Here is a 26,246-nt window from a genome sequence, read left to right on the forward strand (position 1 = left end):
TACTTGACACTTACTAGCTGTGTGACCCTGGGCAAGTCACTTAACCCTCATTGCCCCACCAAAAAGAAAAAAAAAAAGATCCTCAAGGATTATACATCTTTGGAACCTCTACAGAGCCTATACCACAGTGCCTCAAGCCATAGGTAATTGGGGGAAAAAATATTTTCTTAATAGGTAGTTACATGTGTGAGAATTGGAATGGCACCCCCTGCTGGGAGATTGTGAGCTCTGGCCATGAGAAGAAACCATGTGACTTTAGCATCCAGAAGTGACCTTTTCTGGGGTTTCAAAGGTCAGTTCAGCGTCAGGAAGTAATGTTTGCTCGTGGGTCCTGTCAATCAAAGTTACCAGCCAATTCGCTTGGAGCTACGCATGTGTGGACGGCTCTTTTTCCTGTTTCACAAGAGGTTCTGGGAGTAGCTGCTGAAGCGTTGGTCTCTTGGGTTCCTGACCTTGGCTTGGGGGTTTGGATGCTGGGGTCTATTTAGATAGTTAGAGGAAGATTGCCTTTTATCTCTCTCTCTCTCTCTCTCTCTCTCTCCTCACCTACTTCTGATTACACTTTTAATAAACTTAAAAGTCTAAACTCTTGCTAAAGCTTCTAATTTAAAGCGACCACTCATTAGATTTTAGACATCATAGCTAGAATTTTAGCCCCTTACACATGCAAATTATCCCTGTCCATCAATTACTCAATCACTAACCATTTATTAAGCACCTACTATTTGTTGGGCACTAGAGACTAGAGTAGGCAATAAGATCCTTAGTGCCTATATAAGATTTACTAACTATGTTTCCCAGTTGGAGACACTAAGGTTGAAGCAGAGTAATTTACTACAATCACATAGATTAGTAATCAAGAGTTCTTAATCTAGAGTTCATGAATTTATATTTTTTAAACATTTTGATAACTGTGTTTCAATATATTTGATTTCCTTTGTAATTTTGTATATTTTATTATATGCATTTTAAAAACACAATACTGAAAAGAGGTCTATAGGCTTCACATGTCTGCAGAAGGGGTTGTCCATCACACACACACACACACACACACACACAAACAAATTAAGAATTCTTGTAAATGGTGGGGCTGCTAACTAAATCTTCTGTCTCTGACCCTGATGCTTTTCCCACTTCAATGTGAGTTTGATCTCTGAGGGTCTCCCCTGTTCCTAGCTAGCACTGAACTCCTATGTTCTCCACTGCTGCCAAAAATGGTGGTTCCAATCATCCATGTCCCAGGCTGTAAATGCAGGCTCCTAAACCCAAGACAGCCTGCAGCTGCTGTTCCCAAGCTCTGAGGCCAAATCAAAGTTGTTATAGAAATAGAGTGAGGTGCAGGAAGTACATTGGAAACAAAAAAATGAGATTCATATTAAAGTTTCGTCATTCTTTGAAATTGTCAATTGGCCTTGAGGAGGAGGAGTGGGAGAGAGTTATCAGCATCTGAGAGAAAAGAAGGTGGCCCATAGCATTAGCTGGGAATGAAAGCCAGCACAATCATTCTCAGGACTGATAGTTATACATTCCTTTGGGAACATGCCCCAGCTCAAGACTTTCCATGTAAATAGGCCAGATCAGGCCATTAGGAGAGGTTTCTCAGAAGCTTGAAGGGCCTGGGGCTAAGGGACTGGGTATGGGGATTTCAGATATAGGTCCCTTAAATCTCAAAACTGCACTGAAAAAGCAAGTAAATGATTACGCTTCAAGACATGGGAGGATGGAGCATATGATTGGAAAGCTTTTTTTTCTTATTATCCCTTTTTTAATTCAACTAAGTATACTTCTGGGTTTTAATCTCATTTAAAGGGGTAGGACAACAAATGAAGCTTTATTGCTAGCATGAGGTTAATACCTATTGGAAAGCAGGTGGTTGCTCTGTGGGGGTTCCTTGAGGTAGCACCCCCATAGCCATTGCCTGTTTCCCAGTTGGCATCTTATAAGCCAAAAGACTGAACACATCCCGAGGCCTCCTCTATCCAAAGAAAGGAAGCTCAGGTTTTGGTAGTGCTGAGAGTCACATCACAAAGCAAACATTTTTTAAAAAATAAATGCAGACATAGGTGGGAATCGATGTATCATTCTCTGCAGACAAATAAATATGTAGTCCTGTCCCCTCTCCAACCCCCCAGAAGAATTAAAAAATAAAACAAAATAAATGCATAGATGACATCAAAGCACATTAGAGCTGGAAGGGACCTTAGAGATCATTGAGTCCAATTCCTCCATTTATAGAAGATGAAACAAAGGCCAAAAGAGGTTAAGTGAGCTACCCAGAATCCCACTGAAATGGGCATAACAGGAAAGCAAATCTGTGGCAAATTTCAGATCACAAAATCAAAGAGTCAGAGCTGCAAGGGACCTTAGAGGTCATCTATTCCTCACTTCAGGTTAAGTGTCCTGCCCTGCAGATTAAGTGTCTTGCCCAAGATAGGCAGGTAGTAACCGAGGTGCGATTCTTTCCACTAGACCACAATGACTTTCTCTACCTCATTAAAAGTGTATAAAGGGGCAGGTAGGTGGTGCAGTGGATAAAGTACAGGCCCTGGATTCAGGAGGACTTGAGTTTAAATCTGGCCTCAGACACTTGACACTATCTGTGTAACCCTGGGCAAGTCAATTAACCCTTGTTGCCCCACCAAAAAAAAAGAGTGTATAAACAGAACCTGTGTCTACCTTTTCCTGACATTCCCCAATATCGTCTGTACCATCCAACTAAGACTTTGTCTATACATCAAATATTAGGACAAAAATCAAAACATTTAGTCAAAAAGCCAGATGGCAAACACACACACACACACAAAATTCCCTCAAGTTTTGGATTAAAATGGTACTTTTTTCTTTAAAGTATATGCCATCTGGCCTAAAAGGCAACAAAAGTTTCATACTTCATCCTCCCTATACCACATCTGTCTGTATTTTATAGTCATACTGTTCCCCACAGCACTTCCCATCCTCATTTTAAAATTTTTATTTATTTAATTTTTAATTTATGGAATAAAGCAAGCATTTCCATTACACAGTATACTTTTTAAAAAAAATATTTCACATGAAACTCCAAATATATTATGGACAACATGCTAGTCCTTTAAAATTTATAGTGAAGTTATCACATAAATTTCTTTTTTCCCTTTTTTTTCTTTTTTCCTTCCCCCCACCCTAGAGATGGCCACCATTAGGAACAAATCTGTATGTGTATGTATGTAAAATCATTCTATGCATACTTCTATTTATCACTTCTTTCTGGGGATCCAGATAGTATTTTCCTTCAAAGATCTTTTGTAGGTAATTGGGGTATTTGTAATGGTCAAAATGACTTATTCACACAAGGTTGTTCATAAAACAATCTTGCTATTACTATACACAACATTCTCTCAGTTCCGCTCATTTCACTCTTCGTTATTTTACTGGTCTATCCATGCTTTTCAAAGATATCAAGCTCATCACTTCATATGGCACAGCAGTAATTCCATCACGATCATGTGCCACAACTTACTTAGACATTCCCCAATTGGTGGGCATACCCACACTTTCTGGTTCTTTGCCACCACAAAGAGAGCTGCTAGAAATATTTTAGAATATGTAACTTCTTTTCCTTTATCATCTTTGGAAATAGACCTAGTAGTGGTTTTGCTGGGTCTCTTGATAAATCCTTGCAAGCATCCAAACTGGATTAGTAGCTAATTCTGTAATTATGGAGTTCCTGTGCAAATGGGTCAGATGGCCCAAATACATCTACCAGATAATATTCAATCAAATTTGATTGTTGAGTGACTGTTTGGTATTTTCTATGGGTTGTCATTCTCAACAGCATGAAACTAACCTCAGTCTGAACCTTGAAGATGTTAGAGGGTTCCATAAACTTCAGAGAAGTGGCTATTTTAAGGGAAGCTTTCATAAGAAATGTTTCTAGGTTTCCGCACCCAGAGGGAGAGTGGGATAATTACTGGTAATGGCAACAATGGTTCCTTACCTATTGTTCTTGCCCTTCTCAGTGCCCATTGTCTAAGCAGAGTAGGTGGCAACTGGGAGATCAACCAGAAGAAAAGAGGAAGGCAATGGCAGCACCTCCTGATCCCCAATCTATAGCCAGGACTTAATTCAATTAATTATTTATTGAGCAATGGCTATGTGCCCAGTACTTTGCCAAATATGATGGAAGATACAAAAGTGTATAGCACATGACATAATTAGAAAATAGTTCAAGACAGCATGATCTAGGTGAAACAATAGGGGACTAAGTTTAGGAAAATCTAAGTCCTAGTCTAAGGTCTGCCAAACTGTGTGAGTTTGGGCAAGTTGCCTCAGTTTCCTCATCTATCAAATATGGATAATAATGGTTTTCCTACCTAGCCCACTGGATTATTGTGAAGGTTAAGAAAAGGTGTGCACAAGAGCTTTGGGTTGTACTCCATCTGCTGTACCACCTACATACCCAATTAAGAAATGATAAAGAGGCATGCATAATATAAAGTAGGACAACTTCATGGAAGAGAGTAGTAAGATTTGAACAGGGCTTTGATTATGGAAGAGGATTTGGGTAAGTAGGGGTCAACAGGGCATGAGTAAGGGCAAATAGGAATGAATATGATGTGTGTGAAGAAAAGGAGTAGAGACCAGTCTGGCTAACACTCCAGCCTAAAAATCAGGGCAACTACCTAGGTAATTGGGGAATGAGGGACTTTTTGCTTGTTTCATTTCTGTCTAAGCCATAGAGTGCCCCCTGATAATGATAACAACTCTCATTTGGCCTTACTTTCCAATTTACAAAGCACTTACCTCACCACAACCCAGGTGGTGCAAGTATTTTTGTCTCAGTTTTGCAAATGAGAAAGTGAGCCCCAGAGAGGTTAAGTGATTTACCCACAGGCTCACAGCTTATACGTTTTTAAGAGTCAGAAGGCAAAGCCAGATTTTCAGTCCCAGTGTTCATTCCATCACAACACACCACTTCTCTGTTCTTAACTCTTGGCTATGGAGACGCCATCCTGGACAAGAGGTGAGTGTCCTTTGGACGTTTGGAGAAGCAGCCAAGTGAACTCTCTTCTTCCCTTTCTTCTCATTTTCCCCACCCTTCGCATCCTCTCCAGAATCTCAAGCTTCAACTCTGGAGGCAATGGGCCGAAAAGAAGAGGATGACTGCAGTTCTTGGAAGAAGCAAACGACCAACATCCGGAAAACTTTCATCTTCATGGAAGCATTGGGATCGTAAGTCCAAGGAGGATGGAAGCATGAGGTTGGGTCAATCCACTTGAGGAGGGCAGGTGCCATTCTGGGGCTGGCTATTGGCAAGTACCCTAGTGAGCCAGGACTCAGTTGGCTAAAGAAAACTCTCCCAAGGAGCAATATGGTCTTTGAAGGGGGTTGGAGGGTTTGAAGTATGGAGGAGGGGCTCATTCCATGGACTGAAGCAGTCTTTTCACTTGTTCTTTCTCTGATCCACTTCCCTGAATGTCAGTCTTTCTTCCTGTGTCGCCATCTATCCTTGCTCTCTTATCTACACAGCCAACAAGTTATAATATAAACTGGCCCAAATACAACCTGCAGATTGAGTTCTACCAAGTCTGGTTATGATTGTATGATGGTATGTTTGAATTAATTTCCAAGTGACTTAAATGAATTCCATGGATAATTGTCACCAGTGTAGATAGAACTTTGATCTCGACATCCCATTGCATTATGCCACAGATTCAAGAATCAGGGTTATTTCGAGGGATGTATCAGAACATTTTTAAGGTCTGAGTGTCAAATAGGGGGACAATGGACAGGCAAGGAGTTAGGAAAATATATGGGACAAGGTAGGGAGGGAGAAAATGAGGGTCATATCAGAAGGCACCAGGGTCTTCTCATCTATCCGTTCCTCCTCCTGCCCCACTGAGTCTCCCAATTAAACTCAGCTAAGAGAGAGAAATCCCATGGAGTTTCTCAGGAGTCTATAATCCTAAAATCTCCTCTAGGACTTCCTTAGACAGCCACTGGCACTGAACAGGTTAACCCCATCAGCTACAGAAAGGGGTTCCTGTGAGCACTCAAGCTGTCAGATTACTCACAGATCTGAATCAGCTCCCCTCCAACACCTCCACTCTTTCCCCTCCTAGTGCTCTGTTTCGGTTAGAAAAAAATAAGATATCACGCGGAGTCCAAGCATGTTCCCCCTTGATGATAATTGCTGGGCTGGGTGAGCCAGAGACAGCTCCTCTGTTCCCAGAGTCCTCACTTAAGTCGGTCTGCTGCCTCCTCTGGGGAATCCTGCATGTACCTGACTGAGGCTGGTTCACACAGTCCCCAGCCCAGCTTCCCCTCAATGCCTTGTGACTCCCTCTGGTCAATCAATAAACATAGAATAACTTGGCTGGGGTAGCAGAGAATAGCAATGGAGCTGCCTCCTCAGGTCAGGCCTGTGGTGGTCACTCTCAGCCAAGTTTAGGTCTCCTCTGTCTCCTGTCAGTGAGTTCCTTGTCTCTGGCCATAGTGACTATCCATATACTTGTGTGTGTGTGTGTGTGTGTGTGTGTGTGTGTGTGTGTGTGTGTGTGTTTGGGGGAGGGGAGGGAGGAAGTACTAGACCCAAGATTAGATCTCTACTTTCTTGAGTAATGTTTCAAATATGGTGCTTTGTATGCAGAGTCTGTGGGCACTCACTGGTGTAAGCTAAACTGACACCTCTCTTCTGTCTACTAGCCAGTCTCCCCAAAGTGACATCAAAGTGAGGACCTCTTACTGGGAAGGAGAAAGAATAGGAGGAGGATAGAGTCACAAGTGGATCCTAGAGGATTTGTTCATTTATTCATCCCAAATGCAACAAACTGGGGCAGGGCAGAACCCATGGAGGCTTATTCCTCCCTCCTATTCTGAGCTCAGAATTAAGGTATTTGCTGGAAAAAGCTGAGATCTCTACTCAGCTTCTTCCTCTCCTCCCCCCCACCTCAGCTCATATCAGAAGCACAAGCTGGTCAATAAATGCTCCATTGCCTTCTGCATTAGACTGCAGACACTACAATGTTGCCGTGGAGAGAGGCAGATAGGGCTTAGAGAGCTGGGATGCATGTAAAACAGGTGCCCTGATCAGGGATGGAGGCAAAAGCTGTGTCAATTCCCAAATTTCCCAGCAGGAGGTTCGTAAGTAGCCCTGCTCTCACATGTCATCCTCCCACCAAAATGGTAGCCAGCGGCAGAAAGGCCCTCAACTGGGCAATCCCATCCCTGGATTTGGGGGCCTAGCCCTGCTACTACCCTGGAATAGGCCTTTGCCTTTGGCACCTCAACCAAGAATGAGGAAAGAAGAGATACTGGGGTGGGGAAGAAGGGAAGGGGGAGGGGTATCCCAGAGGACAGGTCATGTGGAGAATTTCAGCTAGGGCTTCTCACTCACTACAGCCATTCAGTCATGGCTGGTGCATGACTTTGGCAGCTGAGGCCTGATCAAGAGTCCCTCACCTCACAGTCATACACAGCTCTGGCTTACAAACCCAGGAATCATTCATGTCACCCACACACACTGAGGGCAGCCATATTGAAGATGAGACAGAGGAGAATGCAGGGCATTGCAATGCTCTGACCGGCTTCATCCATGAAGCAGGCTCAGCTGGAGGAGCCAGAGACATCAGGAGCTGGCCACCCACCCAGGGAATTGCCTTGGGCTCTTGGATTACTCAAGCAGGAGGGAACCACAGCCTGCTGTCAGATCAAAGAATTCGCCTTCATACCCAGAGACCCATTACCAAGGGTGATTCTGTAAAATAAACTTACTCCATGTACTTACAAAAGCAGTTTTATACTCCCACAAGTTATCTCAGAAAGAACCTATTTGAGGGGCAGCTAGGTGGCACAGTAGATAGAGCACCAGCCCTGCAGTCAGGAAGACCTGAGTTCAAATCTGACCTCAGATACTTGCTAGCTGTGTGACCCTGGGTAAGTCATTTCACCTCAATTGCAAGAAAGAAAAAAAAAGTTATTTGCTAATATTGTCAGTGTGGAAAGAAAGATGGTTTTTAGAGTCCAAAGATCTGAGTTCAAATCTTGCCTCCTTCACTTACTTCTTCCCCTGTATCTTCATCTATGTAATAAGAACATTGGACTAATGGGCCTTTCTAGCTCTAAACTTATGAGCCTGTGAATATGTCACAGCCATAAAGTTGGTAAGGACATTAAAGGTCATATAATCCAACCACTTTATTTTGTGACTGAAGACACAGAGGCCCAGAGAAGCTAATGATTTGCCCAAGGTCATGGAGGTAACAAGCAGCAGAGTCAGGATTTGAACCAAACTCTTCTGACTCCCAATCCAGTTGTCTTTCCACCATTGCACACTAGCTTTCACATACACATGAGATCATCCCTGAGCAAGGCAGACTCTAAAATGTTTTCTCTCAGCAAACACTGCAGAGGGAGAGTCCACGCATCCAGTCTGTGATAGCATTTGCAGGAAGCCGTATATTAACTGCTGCTGCATTTATAATGGTTCTGTAGGAAAGAAGTGTGGGGGTGGCATTTTGCATTCTCTCAAACCCTAATCAAATCTTCTTCAGAGAACTGAAGCCGGTGTTTTCCAGAGGGAGCTGAGGTTTGTGTTATAGGACATATCCCAGGGTGCCAGGGGCTTCTGGGACTAAATCCTATGTTAGGGAGATAAGTTTACAGGGATGTTTTCTGTGTGGAAACAGCCCCTTGTGGATCCATAGAACTAGGACCAATGGCCAGAAGTTACAGAGGCACAGATTTCAGTGCAACTTTCGAACAGTTAGATCACAGGGTCACAGACCTGGAGCTGATATCCTATCAGGGGCCACCTAGACCAGTTCTCTCTCTTTTTTTTTTAAACAGATGAGGAAACAGACTTAAGGAGATTAAATGACTTCCTCAGAGTCACAATCATAGTGAGCATCAGAGGCAAAATTTTAAGCTAGGGTCTCTGAATCCAGTCAGTTGGCTCTTTCCAGCATACTACAAATGTTGTGAAGTAGTGAGTTCCATGTCAGTGGGAGTATTCAGGCAGAGATTGGTTGACCATCCCTTGAGAATTCTGTTAGAGGTGGAGTATGCCGTTTTTCACTTTCTTTCATTTTTTTCTTTTATTCAAGTTTTCATATACAAAATGACTAATATGGTAATGTTTTACATAATTGCATATGTATAACCTATATTGGATTACTTGCTGCCTCAGGGATGGGGGAGGGGAGGGAGGAAAGGAGGTATAAAAGAAATGGAACCCAAAACTATAAGTAAAAATGTTTATTAATTTCTTTAAAAAAAATTCTATATAGGGGATTTCCATATTGGATATGAGGCTAGAGTAATTGCTTTTAAAGGCACCTTCCAAATGAAGATTTTATGATTATATAAAAGTATTTGCTGAAAAAACCATAGCTTTAACATGTTAATATGAAAAGAAAGAATACAATGGAACCCCTTGTTCCCTCCTCATCCAAGGTTCCTAGATGGGGAAGAATGTCTATTTTCTAAACCCAATCTGGACTAGGTCAAGGCTGACATGAATCCCTTGCCTACCTTGCCGGGAGACTGGAGCTACTCTTAATGCTTTGTGTTCTCCGGAGAACCCAAACCTCAGTGAGATGTATGAGAATACAGCATTTCAAATTCAGAAAGCCTCCTCCCAGTTTATAAGTATTGGCTGGTGGATCCCAGTGACTTTTTATTTATATTTATGAATAAGTGATTCAAATCACATTGCATGCCCAGCTTTATGGATCTGTTTCTTCCTTTTTCTTCTGGACTTTTTGATTCCCTTCCTGAGCCACCTCAGTTCTTTGCTTGCACATAGACTTAGAGTTGGAAAGGACATTTGTCCAATCTCTCTCCAAATCATAAATCCTGTGTACAACACCCCTAGAAATAGGGAACACGCTCCCCCTTAACATAGCCCATTAAATTTTTGAACATCTCTGCTGGTTTGGAAGCTTTTCCTTTGAAACCGAAAATCTCAGAATGGCAAGAATCATCAGACGATAGGAAGCCAACCTCCCACCCAATGTAAGAGTCCCTTCTATGCCATCTCTGACACGTAGTCATCCAAACTCAGCTAGAATACCTCCAACAAAGGGAAGTTCACCACTTCATAAGGCAGGATGTTCTATTTTCAAACAGTTGTAATGGTCAGAATGTTCTTATGATGAATCAAAAGCTACCATCCTATGAGTTGAATGTGTTAAAAAGAATAGCTGAGTATTAGCCTAAACTGGGTATAATTGGTGACTGATTTCATTGGTCTAAGTACTCCCTTCGTTGGTGCTGGTGGCAAACCCTTCCAGGTCTTCTGATCCTATGCAACTAACTCTTGTTCATGTTTTCCCATAAGCCATTTGGAGAGGGCTCTTACTCAACGTGCTGCAAGGCCTCCTCTTGGTTTTTTAGTATCATGGGGATTTCTGTGTATCACACAGACCATCCATCTGTTTTCCTTGATTCTTGCTACATGACTAGCCCACTTCCTTCTCCGGTCATTTCAGTCCTTGATAACAGTGCATATACCACTTTAGCACATGACCAGGTATTGATTCTTGCTCACATCCACCATGTACCTTTCCATGGAACCTTTTCCATTGTTATTTATAATTTTAGTTCTTCCAGGTTCATATTGTTCCATGATTGACAGCCATGTGAAATTACTGAAAGAATATTGGTATTAAAGAGATGGGCAGTCTATGAAAAAGAACAGCATTAGAACCAAAAATAAAATGTGGGTTGGAGAAGTGGGGAGGAAATCTTCTAATGCTTTGAAAGACCAGGATTAAGGTAAATGATTTTTAAAAATATTTTTTTATTCGAGATTATATCTACCCTATTAGTACAGGCATGTAGGACTAGGGACTAGGTCCATATTGGTCAATCAACAAGCATTTATTAATTGCCAACTATGCCCCAGCCACTATGCTAAGTACTAGGGACACAGAGAAAGATAAATTACAGCCCCTGCCCTCAAATAACTGTATATACAAGATACAGATAGTGAAAATGGAAGGTAGAAAAGTGCCACTACCAATGTTCTATAACTTAGAGTCAGAGAGCTGCCTGGACACTAAGAAGTTAGGTGATTATCCCATGATTATTCAGCTAGGATGTGTTTTGGGAGGACTTGAACCCAGATCTTCCTTTGAGACAAGCTCTCTGTCCACTACATAATGATGCTTCTGCCTGCCTATCATATATATGTATATATACATATGTATATATGTGTGCATATGTATATGCATGTATGTATATAACTAAATGCTTATTGATTGACTGGTTGATGTATAATCAAGAGGCAACTCTAATACCAGGTCATAGAAAAGGGTACCACACTTGGAGAGCTTTCTTGAAAGGAAAAATAAGGTGTGCGGGGGATATTTACATGATAACCTTATTATATATTTTATATAATATATGCATAATATAGAATATACTAAATATATCATATATTATTTAAATAGCAAGTTGTACATAATAGATTTGCAGTCTTATGCACAATCATCTTTTGAAAATTATATTATATAATAGAAATGCTTATTTTATTCCATAAATTAAAAATAAAATAATTTTTTTAAAGAGGGGTATAGGGATGGAGCAAGTCTGGACCTGGAGAAAGAACTGGACACTTTGGACCCGTTAAGCCATGTGATATATTCTACAGCATTCATCTGGGTCAGAGACAATGCCCTTCTGCCCCATCTGGCAGCATCAGTGCCCTGTTGCCAGATTGCCTCCCAATTACTCTCTGACAGTTGGAGGGGGCAAAGGCTGAGTCCCTGGCATTCATTCTGGATGCAGAACATGGTATTGGTGGGTAGTAGTAATTAGAGCTGGAGTGAGTTGTTCAATAGTGAGTGGAATGAAATGACAGCAAGGGGCACCCTGGGGGATGCTAACCACTTCAGATCTAATGGATCCACATACATGGGGACAAACAGGAAGAAAGGCACTTTTTTTTTTTGGTGAGGCAATTGGGGTTAAGTGACTTACCCAGGGTCACACAGCTAGTAAGTGTTAAGTGTCTGAGGCCAGATTTGAACTCAGGTCCTCCTGAATCCAGGGCCTGTGCTCTATCCACTGTACCACCTAGCTGCCCCAAGAAAGGCACTTTTGAACAAGGTTCCAAATCCCCAAAGGCAAGGAGGCTGAAGGCTAAGCCTTGGCATTGTCACTCACTAACAAAGGTAAAGATTTAAGTGCTTTCCCTTCTTGGGTACAGTGCCCGGCTTGCAGTCAGGAAGATCAAGTTCAAATCTTGCCAAAGGGCAGGGGGATTGGGTGGGGCGGGGAGGGGGGGGGGGGACACTTTCCAGCTGTGTGACCCAGGACAAATCACTTAACTTCTCTGTGCCTAAATAATAATTAGCTTGTATTTATTTATGAGGGTCAGTGATCATTTATTTAGTTTTAATTTTTGTATCCCCAGCGTAGTGCCTGGCACATATCTATAAATGTTTGTTGAATTAAATTCAATTGAATCATAGAGTCCTGGACTGTAAGAGCTGGAAGGAACCCTAGAGATTATCTCATTTAACCCCTTAATTTTTTAGAGGAAGAAACAGATATTTTGAGGGGCAGCAGGGAACTAACTAACACAGCTAGTAAGCAGCAAAAATAATGAGATAAACCCCAAAGGTCAGTCAAACACCAAGCACAGGTGCTTGTGTGTTTTAGAAAATTAGAAGAGTAACACCACAAGATACATCCAAGGCATCCCTGGAGTCTGGACGACCTGAGTTCAAATGTGGCTTCAGGTATTTACTAGCTATGTGACCCTGGGCAAGTCATTTATTCCTCAGTTTCCCCATCTGTCAAATGAGATAGAGAAGGACATAGCAAACCACTCCGGTATCTCTGCCAAGAAAAACCCAAATGGGGTCACAAAGAGTCAGATACGATTGAAAAACTGACTGGAAAATACACTCTATTCATCCTTTGATGCCTCAGCTTTGATACACCCCCCACCCCCACCCCACCCCCACTCATACACGCACACACACACCTCTCTCTTCCTCTCTCTTCCCCCCCCCCCCCCGTCAAAATACAATGTAAACATTGTCCCTGTCTCAATTCTTTAGTCATCTGGGCAATCAAAGAATCAAAAAGCATTTATTCAGCCCCACTATGTGCAAGGCACCCTGCTAGGTACTGGGATGCAAAGACAAAAGTGAAATATTCCCTGCCCTTAAAGAATTTACATTTCAATAGGGGAGACAACATGTACATATAATAATAGCAGCTCATATTTCTATAGCACTTTCAGGTTTGCAAAGCACTTAACATTTGTTATCTCCTTTTTTCCTTGAAAACCCTGAGGAAAAAAATCTTATAATGTAAGGACTATTATTATCCCCATTTTACAAGTGAGGAAACTGAAGTTGAATGATTTGTCCAGGGTCACATAGCTAATGAGTATCTGAGATGGGATTCAAACTCTAATCTTCCTAACTCCAAACCCAGTGCTCTATCAATTATGCCACATAGGTGCCTCTGTTTATACAAATTACATACAAAATAGGAACAAGTAAATCACGTGGTAAATGGTCTTAAAGAGCTGCTATCATGGAAAAATTCACACAACCAACCTGGCAATGAGCCTGTGACATCAGAGGACCTCAGATCAAATCCTGGCTCTGCCACTAGCTACCTGAGTGACCTTAGCTGAGTCATTTAATTTCTCTCACTTTCAATTTCCTCATCTACAAGATAACAGGGTTGGGTTTTTCTTCTTCAATTCCCAATACATAGTATTATAATAGGCACTTAATAGAAGCTTATTGATTGATTAATTGTTTGAATGGAAGACTTTGCAATTTGGGAGTATCTATTAGAGTTTGTAATCCACTGGCATAGTCTGGAGAACTGAATTCCCTCCAACTCTTCTTGCCTTAGGTATCCAGGAAGGAAACGCCTTATATAATGGAGAAATCACCCACCTCCATCCCAATAAGCCTTTTTCACCCAAGATTCATTTTTTGAAGAAAGGAACACAATGGCTATAATAAATATGGCATAATTCAAGTCCAATTCTTCTGCTAATTATAGGTGGTTTACAGTGATAATAGAAGCTAATTATCAGCCACATGTTTTTCTATCTTTGTATTTTGCCCCCAGCAATGTTCTCCACTAGTGCAAGCTAAGTTTTTCTTCTTCTTTTTTTTTTTCCTTTTCTTTTCAGAGGAGCTTTTTCAGAAGTTTTCCTAGTGAAGCAAAGGGTATCTGGGAAGCTGTTTGCCCTGAAATGTATCAAAAAATCTCCTGCCTTCCGGGACAGCAGCCTGGAGAACGAAATTGCAGTGTTGAAAAAGTGAGTCAGCCTGACAATTGGTTGGATCCATCTAGTTGATCTCTAAGCATTTCCCCTCAGACACCTTCATAAGAAAAGATGGGGTGGGGTTGTAACCCAATCAGTCATGATCACTTTGAGCTTTGCTCCAGCTATTCTGTCGTATCAAGGGGTCAAATCAGTGTAGACCATAGAATCACAGAATTTATTGGGTGGGTTGGAAGAAACCCCAGGCCATCTAGCTCAGCGTATACCTGAAGCATGAATTCCTCTTCCATAAGTGCTCATCCAGAATCTGCTTGAACACCTCCAATAATAGCTAACTCCTTATCTAAGAGGGGTAATCTATTGCCTTTGGGGATAGCTCCAACTGTTAGGAAGGTCTTCCATATAATAAATTGAATTCTGCTCCCTTGAAAATTTTACCTAGAAGTAAAAACAAATGAATAAACAAAAAACAACCTTTTATTCTCATTCATTCATTCTCTCTCTCTCTCTCTCTCTCTCTCTCTCTCTCTCTCTCTCTCTCTCTCTCTCTCTTCAAACCACTTTTTAAAAAAATTAATTGAGGGGAAAGCAAGATCAACAACCATTGACCATGCCAGGGCTAGTCACTCGTATTTATCAAAGGGGCAGTGGTAATGGATGTCACACACTAAAAATTTCATTTAAAAAATTGGAAGTATTCTCATGATTGATCTGTATTTTTAGGAATTCTTGATGTGGACCAGGTGAGATCTGGACCTTGAGTTCCCCCTCAGACTCAAGCAGAGGTCTTGACTAGAAGCTAGACAGAGGGATTCACATACTTCTAATATCAGGATCCTGTGCCCCTGTGCTAACAATTCTTCTGGTGCATTTGCTTTGGGATAACTTTCAGGTCTAGAGCATCTATACCCAAAAGAACAACAGCTTGGGAATCAAGTAATCTGGGTTCTAATCTTGACTCTGCTACTTGTTAACTGTGTGACACTGGACAAGTCACTATACTTGTCTTTGTCTATATAAAATGACGGGGTTGACAAAGAGGATTCAAAGGTCTATGAATTTATACAGCTATAAGTTTGTAATCCTATGAAATGTGAGGTTCCTTCTTGTTCTCCATGATCTCAAAGGGAAAATATAATACCATATACTCCCCATTCACCTAATCAATGCCCCACACCCCTCCTAATGGGAAGTTGTTGTCTGTACCTCCTGCCCTGGTGTGAGCACCTTCCTTCTTGCTCTGGTTTCTCCTGGGGAATGGAGGATATCTTGCTCCTGTGCTCTACAAAATCACCCAAAAATGATTCACCCTGATCATAGGATGTAGAATGTGAAGGGATTTTGAAGACAATGTAATCTGATCCTCTCAATTTGCAAGTTGAGGAAACTGAGCCCCAGAGAGGCTACATACTCAGCAAAGTGCGAAGCACATAGTAGATGCTATATAAATATTGATTCCCTTCCCTTCTCTCTTCTCCCTTCCCCCTAAGGTCATAGAGAGAGTAATTGTCAGAGCCAGAATGTAAACCTGGGGCTTTTTACTACAAATCCATTTTCCTTCCATTTGATTTGATGTTGAAAAAGACTTCCATAGCCTTAGTGTAACAAAAGCTGCCCAAAAGGGGGAGAGGAGGAATCCTATCACCTGGACATTTTGTGTAGGTACCCAGCCTGCTATGAAACCTCTATAAATGTGTTATTCTCAAAGCCATAACTAAAGTGGGGTTACGGGGGCTTTATCCCTGGGGACTGACATCTTAGGGGGCTTGCTTCCTGCCTGTGGCATTTCTCCAGACCAGACTATTCTCTCTATGCCAAGGGCCACCCCATGAAGGTCCCATTTGTCTTCTTCATCTACCTTTCCCTACCACCATGACCCCTACCTGCTGCTTTCCTCTCTACCTCTTATTGGACAATGAGGTCAAGAGTTGTCATCATCAAAAATAAAATAAAAAATAAATTAAAAAAAAAAGAGTTGTCAGCATCATCATTCTGGCTAAGGTCAGACTTTGTGCCTGAGTGACTTACCTGACTAGAACAGACTGCCCTCTATCCTCCACTCCCCAACTCCCACCTTTCAGCTAAATTTGCCATAGGTACTCCATGCTCAGCAACCCAAATGCTATGGTGGTGTGTCTGCAATTCCCTGGAGAACATAGAAGCCTACCTGAAATGGGCCTATTTTTTTCTATGGACAATATAAAGCATTCTCCATCTGGACTAGCCTGTTTTCCTCTTCTCAGGATCAAGCATGAAAACATCGTGACCCTAGAAGATATCTATGAGAGCTCCACTCACTACTACCTGGTCATGCAATTGTGAGTAGGGCCCTAGATCCTCTGCAGAGCACTTTGGTGGGATGGGGGGGGGGGTGGCGGGGCTGGCACTGGAAGGCATCATGGGATATGGGAGGGGGTGGAAGAAAACTGAGGGTTCTGTAGTTGGAACAAGAGACTCGAGGAAACTGAGAGCTCTTTAAAGTGATTCACTGATCCCATCTGTGACTGTTTCTTTCAATCTATAAAATGAAAATAACACCCCATTAGAAAGGTCCTTGTGTCATTGGCCCATCTGAATGCCAGCTGAGTGGTGCCCGCCAGGGTTTGGATCGTGCCCAGCCCTCGATCTGATCAGAAGGCAGAGATATCCTTCTATTTATAAAACTCTCTTTTCCCTCGCCCTGTTCTCATCCTGATTCCACCATCCCAGCATGGCTGAGTATAATCTATGTTTTTGACTGGTGACACAGCTCCCTCTACCCTCCCTGCCTCCTGGCAACTTTAATGAGCCAGCTCGGGGCCCAAGTAGCCTATTAAATCCTGGACTCACTAGGGGCTCAGCAAAGAGGGAGGGATCAGGCATCAGAGGGAGCAGAAAGAACTGGCAAAAGGCTGGGAGCAGGCCTAATAAAGAAACCCAGATGAGCCTGGTTCGGCTTTAATGAGGCCCATTCTGCCAGGATTAACTCACAGCCCATCAAGTCAGACAAGCGGAGGCAAGGATGCAAGCCTGCCTGAGAGGGCTGTGGCCAGCAAGAATTCACGCTGCACAAGGTCAGACAGTGTGGGTTTATCTCCAGAGCGTTGTCTTTACTCCTCCACCTGCCACTTGTGAGCCTCAGAGTGGGGCGAGAGAGAAACAAAAGAAAGGATTGGAGAATTTAGGAATTAATCCTCTATTACCCCCTGCCCAGAGCTTGAAAGTGCTTTTGTATGCCTGACTTCATTTCATCTCTACAGCACTCCCGGGAGGCAGCCACCTACCGTGCTATTATCCTTGCTTGTTTTACTGCTGGATGTTATTGGAGGTAGATGGGTAGAGATAGAGATATGTGTTAAATATTTAGATATAGTATAGTTTATATGATAAATAAGATATAGCTATATTATATATAATACAGATACAATAGACATAGCTATATCTTATACATACTATATTATCCACACATGATAGGTAATATCATATATTATATTATACATTATATAAAATCCGTGTATAATTAAGCAAAATATCTATATGTAATTAGGTATAAGATATCATCAATTATGTAATATCTATATATAATTAGGAAGAATGCAATAGATTTAATATTTTATATAATTATATATAATAAAATTGGTATTATATAACTATAATATATTTATTGTATATCTTTATAGAGATGATTATATATCAATTTTTATATGATTATATAAAATGTCATCTTTATGAATTAAGAAATATAGATTATTTTATGTATTCTATCTAATTATATATAGATATTTCATAATTAATGATATCTTATACCTAATAACATAAGTATTTTGCCTAATTATACATGGATATCATATAATGTATAATATAATATATTACCTAGCATGTGTGGATAATATAATATGTATACAGTATAGCTATAGCTATTGTATCTATATTATATATAATACAGCTATATCTTATCTATCATATAGAGAGGATTTGTATACATTATCTATAGATTATTTTATGTAACTTTATCTACAATAATAGCTGTTATACATCAAATGTAGATATATGACATATCTTTAAATAATCCATATGCATATATAGATTTTATATAGTAATTCTTTACATTTTAAAGCTATGTAATACTAATTTTATATAGCACTTTAAAGCTAGAGGTAACAAAGGCATTATTATCTGTTTCATAGATGAAACTGAGGCTGAGAGGTAAGGTGATTTAACTTCATAATTACACGGGGCAGCTAGGTGCCACAGTGGATAGAGCATCAGGCCTAAAGTTGATCAAGGTCAAATATGGCCTTCAGAAACTTACTTACTGTGTGACCCTGGACAAGTCATTTAACCCCATTCTCCTCAGTTTCCTCATCTGTAAACTAAGCTGGAGAAGAAAATGGCGAACCACTCCAGTATCTTTGCTAAAAAACTCACAAAGAGTTGAACACAACTGAAAAAAAGACTCAACAACAAAACAGTCACACAGCTAGTAAATCTCCAAAGCAGGATTTATACCCAGGTCTTCCTGACTCCAGGTTTAGCACCATATAACTCTATGTCTCTTTGTAAAGTATTTGAGGGCAAGGAAGGCAGGGTGCGAAGAAAAGAAAAGAGGTAACATAATAATTTCAAAAGGCCCTCCCCTCCACTGAAAAAATCTTCTCCCACCCCCTGCCTTATAGACAATCTCTACAGCAAATCTTAATAGCCTCCTAGAAGGAGGGATAGCCCAGGCAAAATTGTGGTCTGTTATCTCTCTTTCCTGGTGTAAAGGAGCAGGCACTGATTCTATAGTCTGAGTTTGACTCCCAGCTCTAACAGAGATCATCTGAGTCTGACCTCCTCATTTTACAGATGAGGTAACTGAGGCTCAGAAAAGGTTAAATGACTTGGCCAAGGCCATACAGCATTAAGTAGCAGAGAGAGGAGAGGAGAGGAGAGGAGAAGAGAAAGATTAAAACCAAAGTAATTAGGGCAGTTAGGTGGTACAGTGGATAAAGCACTGGCCCTGGATTCAGGAAGACATGAGCTCAAATCTGGCCTCAGACACTTGATACTTACTAGCTGTGTGACCCTGGGCAAGTCACTTAACCCTCATTGCCCTGCAAAAACAAAAACCAAACAAACAAAAAAAAAACCCAAAAGGAATTGTACAATTTGATGTATCAATGAGATATTCCCAGTATCCCTCAGATCACACCAGTTAAGTACCTGATTACTCTGCTGGACCCTCTGAGACCCAAGGTCTGTGTCTTCCTGTTACCCTGCTCCTGATAATTAAGACCCCTTTCTCCACCACAAGAATATCTGTTCCTGGAATTGTGGGTCATTCAGCATCCAGCTAATTCCTCTGCATTCCTTCTCTCCACTCCCTCACCCCATTCCATGTACCCATCTTCTCTACAGAGTTTCTGGAGGAGAGCTGTTCGACCGGATTCTGGAGCGAGGAGTTTACACTGAGAAAGATGCCAGCCTGGTGATTCAGCAGGTCCTATCAGCAGTGAAATACCTCCATGAGAATGGCATCGTACACAGAGACTTAAAGGTACTAAGGCAGGAAGCTTCTTAGAAGGAGAGAGTTCTTACCGGGTGTGATGGCACACATCTGTAATCTCTGCCCAGGAGGTTTAAGTTCAGGAGTTCTAACCAGTGTGCATTCCCACTGGATGTCCATACTGTCTCGCACAAAAATGGTGAGCCCTGAGGAACAAGGAGTAGGGGTAGAGGTGCTGCCTTAGGAGGGTCAGAAACAGATCATCTTGACCAGTCATGGCTCTCAGAGGTGCTAGGGACAGGGTGTGGCAATGGATAGTGGCCTCAACCCAAAGACAACCATGGCTAAGCCTTGGGAAATACTCCTGGATTAAGAGAGAGAGACTTGGCTTATAGTTCTGACTCTACCATTCACTAAATGTGTGACTAGTTATTTAAAGACTCTGTATCTCTTTTTTCCTCATCTCTGTCCTACCTTACCCCAGAGAGTTATTTCAAGAACCAATTAGATAATAGTCTTCTTAAAGCCTAGATCTGGCTGTTGGTTCTGGAATGATGGTTCTAGAATAAAAAAAATCAACTCTTTGGCCAGGCATTTAAGATCCTCCATTATCTGGACCCAGACATGTCACATCACTCTCCATCACACCATCAATGTTCTTGCCAAACTAGTCTTCTAGATGCCATCTGAGCTTGACATTTCATCTTCCATCTCTCATCATTTGAGCATTCCCAAAGACCATTCCCCCATATTCCAAAGGGGTGCCCTCCTCCCCTCTACCTTTCAGAATCCTTCTTTGCCTTCACCTCAGATGCCACTTCCTCAAGGCAAATGGCATCTTCAGAATATTATAGGTTTAGATCTTGAAGGGACCTTAGAGATCACTGTGTCCAATCCTCTCATTTTACTGATAAGGAACCTGAGGCTTGGAGATTAAATGAGTTTTTGATAGTCACACAGTTAGTAAGGATGAGACAGGTTTTTCACTCAGGTCTTCCTGACTCCAAGCACTCCACCTACTACACCATGCTGCCTCTCGTTCCTTCATCCCACCCCACCCCACCCCACCCCACATCCCCCACTAGTTCTAAGTGCTTTCTCCCTCAAAGTTTCCTAGAACACTTTTGTTTGATTTTCCCCCATGTTATTCTATACTTTTGTTATACTTGACTATGTTGAGGCTTTATCCATCCTCAGTTGAATGTAAACTCCTAAAGGGCTGTGACTTTCTTGTTCCTGTCTTTGAATGCTCTGGGTCTTAGCTCAAGGCTTCCCATCTAATGTGTTTCATTGGAAGGAATGCTGGACTTGAAAGCAAGATATCCAAGTACAAAACCTGCCTCAGATACTTAACCACTATGAACCTCAGTTTCCTCTTTTATATAAAAGTAGGTACCATAATACTTACATTCCCCATCTTAAAGGATTGTGTTAAGGACCCCCATCTCACAAACTCAAATGTGATCTAAGAGTGTGATTTATTTGGTAGTTAATCAATATTTATTCAATTGATGGGTCTTGTAAGAATGCTTTGAAAAAATATAAAGTGAAGACAAAACTCAGTGCAATAAGAACAACAGCTGGCGCAGCTAGGTGGAGCAGTGGATAGAGCACTGGCCCTGGAGTCAGGAGGACCTGAGTTCAAATCCAGTCTCAGACACTTGACACTTACTAGCTGTGTGACCCTGGGCAAGTCACTTAACCGCAATTGCCTCACCAAAAAGAAAAAAAACCAGCCAATTAATCAACAAACATTAGAGGTGTTATCTCATTTATCCTTACCATTATCATTATCCCCATTTTACAGTTAAGGAAACTGAGGTAGACAGAGGTTAAGTGATTTGTCCAAGGTGACACAACTAATGTCTGAGGCTGGATTTGAACTCAGGTTTTCCTGACTACAGGCCCAGGGTTGTGTACATGCTTCTAGAAGCTCACATTCAAATGGAGGAAACAACATGCCAACAATTACGTAGATACAAAGTATTTACAGAGTAGATGGAAGGTAGTCTCAGAGGCTCTAGCAATAAGGGGGAAGGAATCTGGAAAGGTCTCTTGCAGAGGCAGTTTGAGCTAAGTCTTGGGAAAAAACTAGTAAGAAGGGAAACAATTCTAGGCACAGGGACAGCCAGTACAAAGGAATGGAGTTTCCTGATCAAGGGCCAGCCAAGTAGACAGTGTTATTGGATCATAAAGAATGAGGAGAGGGGACTGTGTCATAGAATCAGAGTTTTGGAACTAGAAGGGCCCACAGAGGCCGTTTCATCCCACCCTTTCATTTCCCCAATGATGAGACTGAGGGCCAGCAAGGTGAAGTGGTTGCCCATGATAACACAACAGATTTGAAGCAAGGGCCCTTGCTTCAGAATCCAGCACTCTTTCAGTTAACTGTACAACCCTGCAAGTCATCTGATCCATCCCCATGCCATTGGGCAGAATTCATCTTGACCTCGTTTCCCCACTCATCCCTTAAAATTAATGACAACTACCTCCAGAGGGAAAAAATCCACAGCCTTTTTTGGTCCCAAAAATCAAAGCTTTATAATTTTCCCTTCCTACTGGTTTGATAATTCAGTCTCATGTCTACCTTAATTCCCTCAAGCTAAATCCAAGGGCATAAGTTTAGATTCTAGGCACCTAAGAAAAATTTATAGCTCCCCAATCCCTAAAATTCATTCACCGTGTACCTTAGGTTGGGGATCCTCTGGGAATCTAGTGCTTCCTACATGTTTCATGGGGGTGGAGAATAGCTCTTCACCCTCCTAATAGAGAAGATCTAACAATTGTTGAAGTGCCCTTCAGCCTTTTTCTGGCATTTCCTCCAAACATCGACCCACTGGGATACTGGGATAATTTTCATCTTTCTGGATCATTTGAGTATGGAGGAGGTGAAGAAGGCAAGCCTAGGTCTAGAAACTCAGTTTTCCAGCAGATCTGCTTCTACATGAGATTTGGAGCCAAGAAAAGGAAGGAGAGGCATTTGCCTGTGATCAATTTGAATCATATGCCATGTGACATTTTTTCTCCTGCTCTCCACCTCCCCATTCCCTTCCCACAGCCTGAAAACCTCCTCTATCTCACCCCTGATGAGAACTCCAAGATCATGATTACAGACTTTGGGCTATCCAAGATGGAGCAGAGTGGTGTGATGTCCACAGCCTGTGGGACTCCTGGCTATGTGGGTAAGTCAGGACTTATGGGAAGGGAGAGAGGGAGGGTAGTCAGCCAGATAGCTATGCCCAACTGTGGGCACATAATAAATGCTCATTGTGTTGGATTGTAGTGTACTGTACTGTACTGCATTGTATTGTGCTGTATTGTATCATCTTGTCTTGCTCCAGCACAGTCAGGACGAGTTAATGCCTAGCCCCCAAAAAGATTCAGTTTAGTCATTTGGCTTAGGAGAACCACCCCCCCCAAGTCACCCCATGCTTCTCTAGACCTTACCATGTGGTTCCAAAGCTCTGAATCTTTGGTTACCCTCTCCCAGAGTATAATGAATATGACTCACAGCCTGCTGGGGGGCCTGTCAACATATCCCTATGATTGGGCTCAAATAGTTGCATTGTTCTGCATTTCTCTCCTGAGCCCTCACACCAGTTTCAAGGTGCATGTCTCCCTTCCTCTCCCCATGTGGAATTGGGGACCAGTGGGGAATAGGGGGAATCATGACAAAAACCCAAATGCTCTGAGACTATAAGAGAGTTTGGGGTCTACATTCTCCTCTCCCCTCTTCCTCCTTAGAGGAGGGATATCCCCACTGATCAGAATAACAACACTAATAATAGTGATAACTGGCATTTATATCAGCTCTAGGGTTTGCAAAGTACTCTTACATATATTATCTATTTGAATGTCACAACTACCCAGTGACGATTCCCCAGGGGAACAGGCACAGGTTCCTGATCTGAGAAAACTTAAGAGTTACTCATATGCCATTAGAGTTGAAAGCTGTTGCCTTATAGATCAACTAATCCAAAGGCCCTCATTTAACAAATAGGGAAAGGGGGGGCAGCTAGGTGGTGCAGTGGATAAAGCACCAGCCCTGGATTCAGGAGGACCTGAGTTCAAATCCGGCCTCAGACACTTAACACTTACTAGCTGTGTGACCCTGGGCAAGTCATTTAACCCAATTGCCTCACTAAAAAAAAAACAAAAACAAAAACAAACAAAAAAAAAAAAAAAAAAAAAAACAAGGAAATGGGCCCAGAGACAGGACTATGACTTACCCAAGGTCATATGGTGAGTAATTATCAGGGTCAGGATTTGAACCCAGGCCCTCCAATTCCACATCCAATGGGACTATTTTAGAGCATGGAGACTAGGAAATCATCAAAAATGGACTCTCCTAGGAGCTTTTATATGGTTTAGGGTAAGTTTTCTGAGGACAGTAAATGGGAAAGTTTTCTATAACTAAGATGTATACCTTGTGTTAACCATCCAAATCTTGATGCTTTCCTTCAGGCCTAGGGCCACCTGGCAGGGCCCAGTGTAATTTTTCTTGGGGATGGGAGGGGACAGGAAAGAGTGGGCAGGAACAATGACAGTAGAAATACAGAGTCCTGCCCCAGGACAAAGGCACCTCAGAGAAAGCAGATACTAAGAAATCAATGCTTGCAGAACATCCACTGGGTACACACACACACACACACACACACCAGCTTCTGCCCTCAAAGGACTCCTTGTCTGAAGGAACCACATCCCATTTTCAAGGTAGTTTTATTGTCTGATCACACGAGAGGCCAGTGCTACAAGGAGATAGCATACAGAACACTTATGAAACAACCTAGTGATAAGTGGAAGTGAATATTGGGAAAGGAGTACATTTGTGCTTAAGTGAACGCATTGCGAAGAAACAAATGCTCCTTCAAGCAAGGTTGACTGCATTCTCTAGGAGCTCTTTCCCTGAACCCAGCATTCTCCCAGTCCATTTCCCTAACCGAGTGTTTGCTTTGCCATAGCTCCTGAGGTGTTAGCTCAGAAGCCGTACAGCAAGGCTGTGGATTGCTGGTCCATCGGAGTCATCACCTACATTCTGTGAGTAGAAGCTGTGGTCGGCTTGGTTCCCCTGTAATCCCAAGGGCCTGATGCCTGGCTCCATGCTAATCCCCCAAGGCTTCTCTGTTCAGTGTTTGTCCAAGTGTAAAAACAATAACAAAAACAAAAGCAAACCAAGATCCTCCTCAGCTCCTTCATTTTAATACCTTCCCTCATCCCTGAGAGCCCAGAAATAAAGAGCCTGCTCATTTGAATAGCAATGAAAGCAAGACCAGACTGGCTAAGCCCTATCTCCTTATTTACTTCATCTGCCCTATTTATTCCAGCCAAGGGCAGCCCAAGACAAAATGGGGCAGAAAAACATTGCCAGTGGTATCAGTTTCCTCCTTCTATGAACGTTTATCTCTCTATGAAGTTCCCCGACACACACACACACACACACACACACACACACACACACACACACACACACACACACTTCTTTTCAGGTGCCCAGAGTTGTCATGCTCTCCTCTCTTCCCTCACCAAAATATGATCTCAGACCAGTCTTCTATATCTTAGCACAGGGTTTTCACATGATGTCCTTCTCTCTTGGTTAGTAGGATTATATAGAAATATTTAGATCTGAAAGAGACCTCTGGGGTTGTCTAGTCCAATGTCTTCATCTTACAGATGAGGAAAATGAAGCCCATGGAGGTTAAATGACTTGCCCAAGTTCACACAGATAGTTATACTATAGTTATACTATAATCTTGATCTCTTATTACAGCATGAAAGATTTCCCCCTGCTAAAGGAATTTCAGCCAGCAGGGAGAAGAGACATTGGGAAGGACGCTGGGAGAGATAGAGACTTCCTGAGCTGAGGAAGGCAACTACCTCTGGTTTTGACTAGTAAATTTTCTATGGCATTTATATCATCCTTAGATGAGAAGCAGATGTTTGTCTGGGCTGCCCAGCCCCATGACCCTCTACTCTCTATCTGAGCAGTGAAAGTAAAGGGTGGAGAGAAGATCAGTCACAGGGAGATGACCACGAATTAAGCTGCCTTTTTCCTCCTGATGTGTGTTGCAGGCTGTGTGGGTACCCCCCTTTCTATGAGGAAACAGAATCCAAGTTGTTTGAGAAGATCAAGGAAGGTTATTATGAGTTTGAGTCTCCATTCTGGGATGACATTTCTGAGTCTGGTAAGGTACCAGTTCTTCCTTCTCCCTGTACCCCTGGGGTCCATCCAGCACAGAGGGACATGGGGGATTGACTAGACTAGGAAACAAGACAAAGGAGCAAAAGTAACCAAGTGAAGCAACATCTTGGGATCATTATCCCCCCACCCCCTGCCAAGGAAGAAGTATGCTATGGTTCCAGGAGAAGCACTGGCTATAGAAAGGCATTGCATTGAGGGGCAGCTAGATGGCGCAGTGGTTAAAGCACCGGCCCTGGATTCAGGAGGACCTGAGTTCAAATCCGGCCTCAGACACTTGACACTTACTAGCTGTGTGACCCTGGGCAAGTCACTTAACCCCCACTGCCTGCCAAAAAAAA

The 26,246-nt window shown here is 42.2% G+C and overlaps 1 protein-coding gene across 3 annotated transcripts in view; it reads left to right on the forward strand.

Annotated features, from left to right (window-relative positions):
* CAMK1G (calcium/calmodulin dependent protein kinase IG) overlaps positions 1-26,246 on the forward strand; it is a 45,097-nt gene that overhangs the window by 11,960 nt on the left and 6,891 nt on the right. For all 3 annotated transcript variants that reach the window (XM_043999447.1, XM_043999449.1, XM_043999448.1), the window contains exons 2-8: positions 5,091-5,208; positions 14,147-14,275; positions 16,486-16,560; positions 19,622-19,760; positions 22,768-22,891; positions 24,671-24,746; positions 25,779-25,891. In XM_043999447.1, coding sequence (XP_043855382.1) covers positions 5,117-5,208; positions 14,147-14,275; positions 16,486-16,560; positions 19,622-19,760; positions 22,768-22,891; positions 24,671-24,746; positions 25,779-25,891 — 748 coding nt within the window. In that variant the 5' untranslated portion in view covers positions 5,091-5,116. The remainder of the gene's footprint in view (positions 1-5,090; positions 5,209-14,146; positions 14,276-16,485; positions 16,561-19,621; positions 19,761-22,767; positions 22,892-24,670; positions 24,747-25,778; positions 25,892-26,246) is intronic.

The sequence above is a fragment of the Dromiciops gliroides genome, chromosome 4, assembly GCF_019393635.1.
Source record: "Dromiciops gliroides isolate mDroGli1 chromosome 4, mDroGli1.pri, whole genome shotgun sequence".
Taxonomy (NCBI): domain Eukaryota; kingdom Metazoa; phylum Chordata; class Mammalia; order Microbiotheria; family Microbiotheriidae; genus Dromiciops; species Dromiciops gliroides.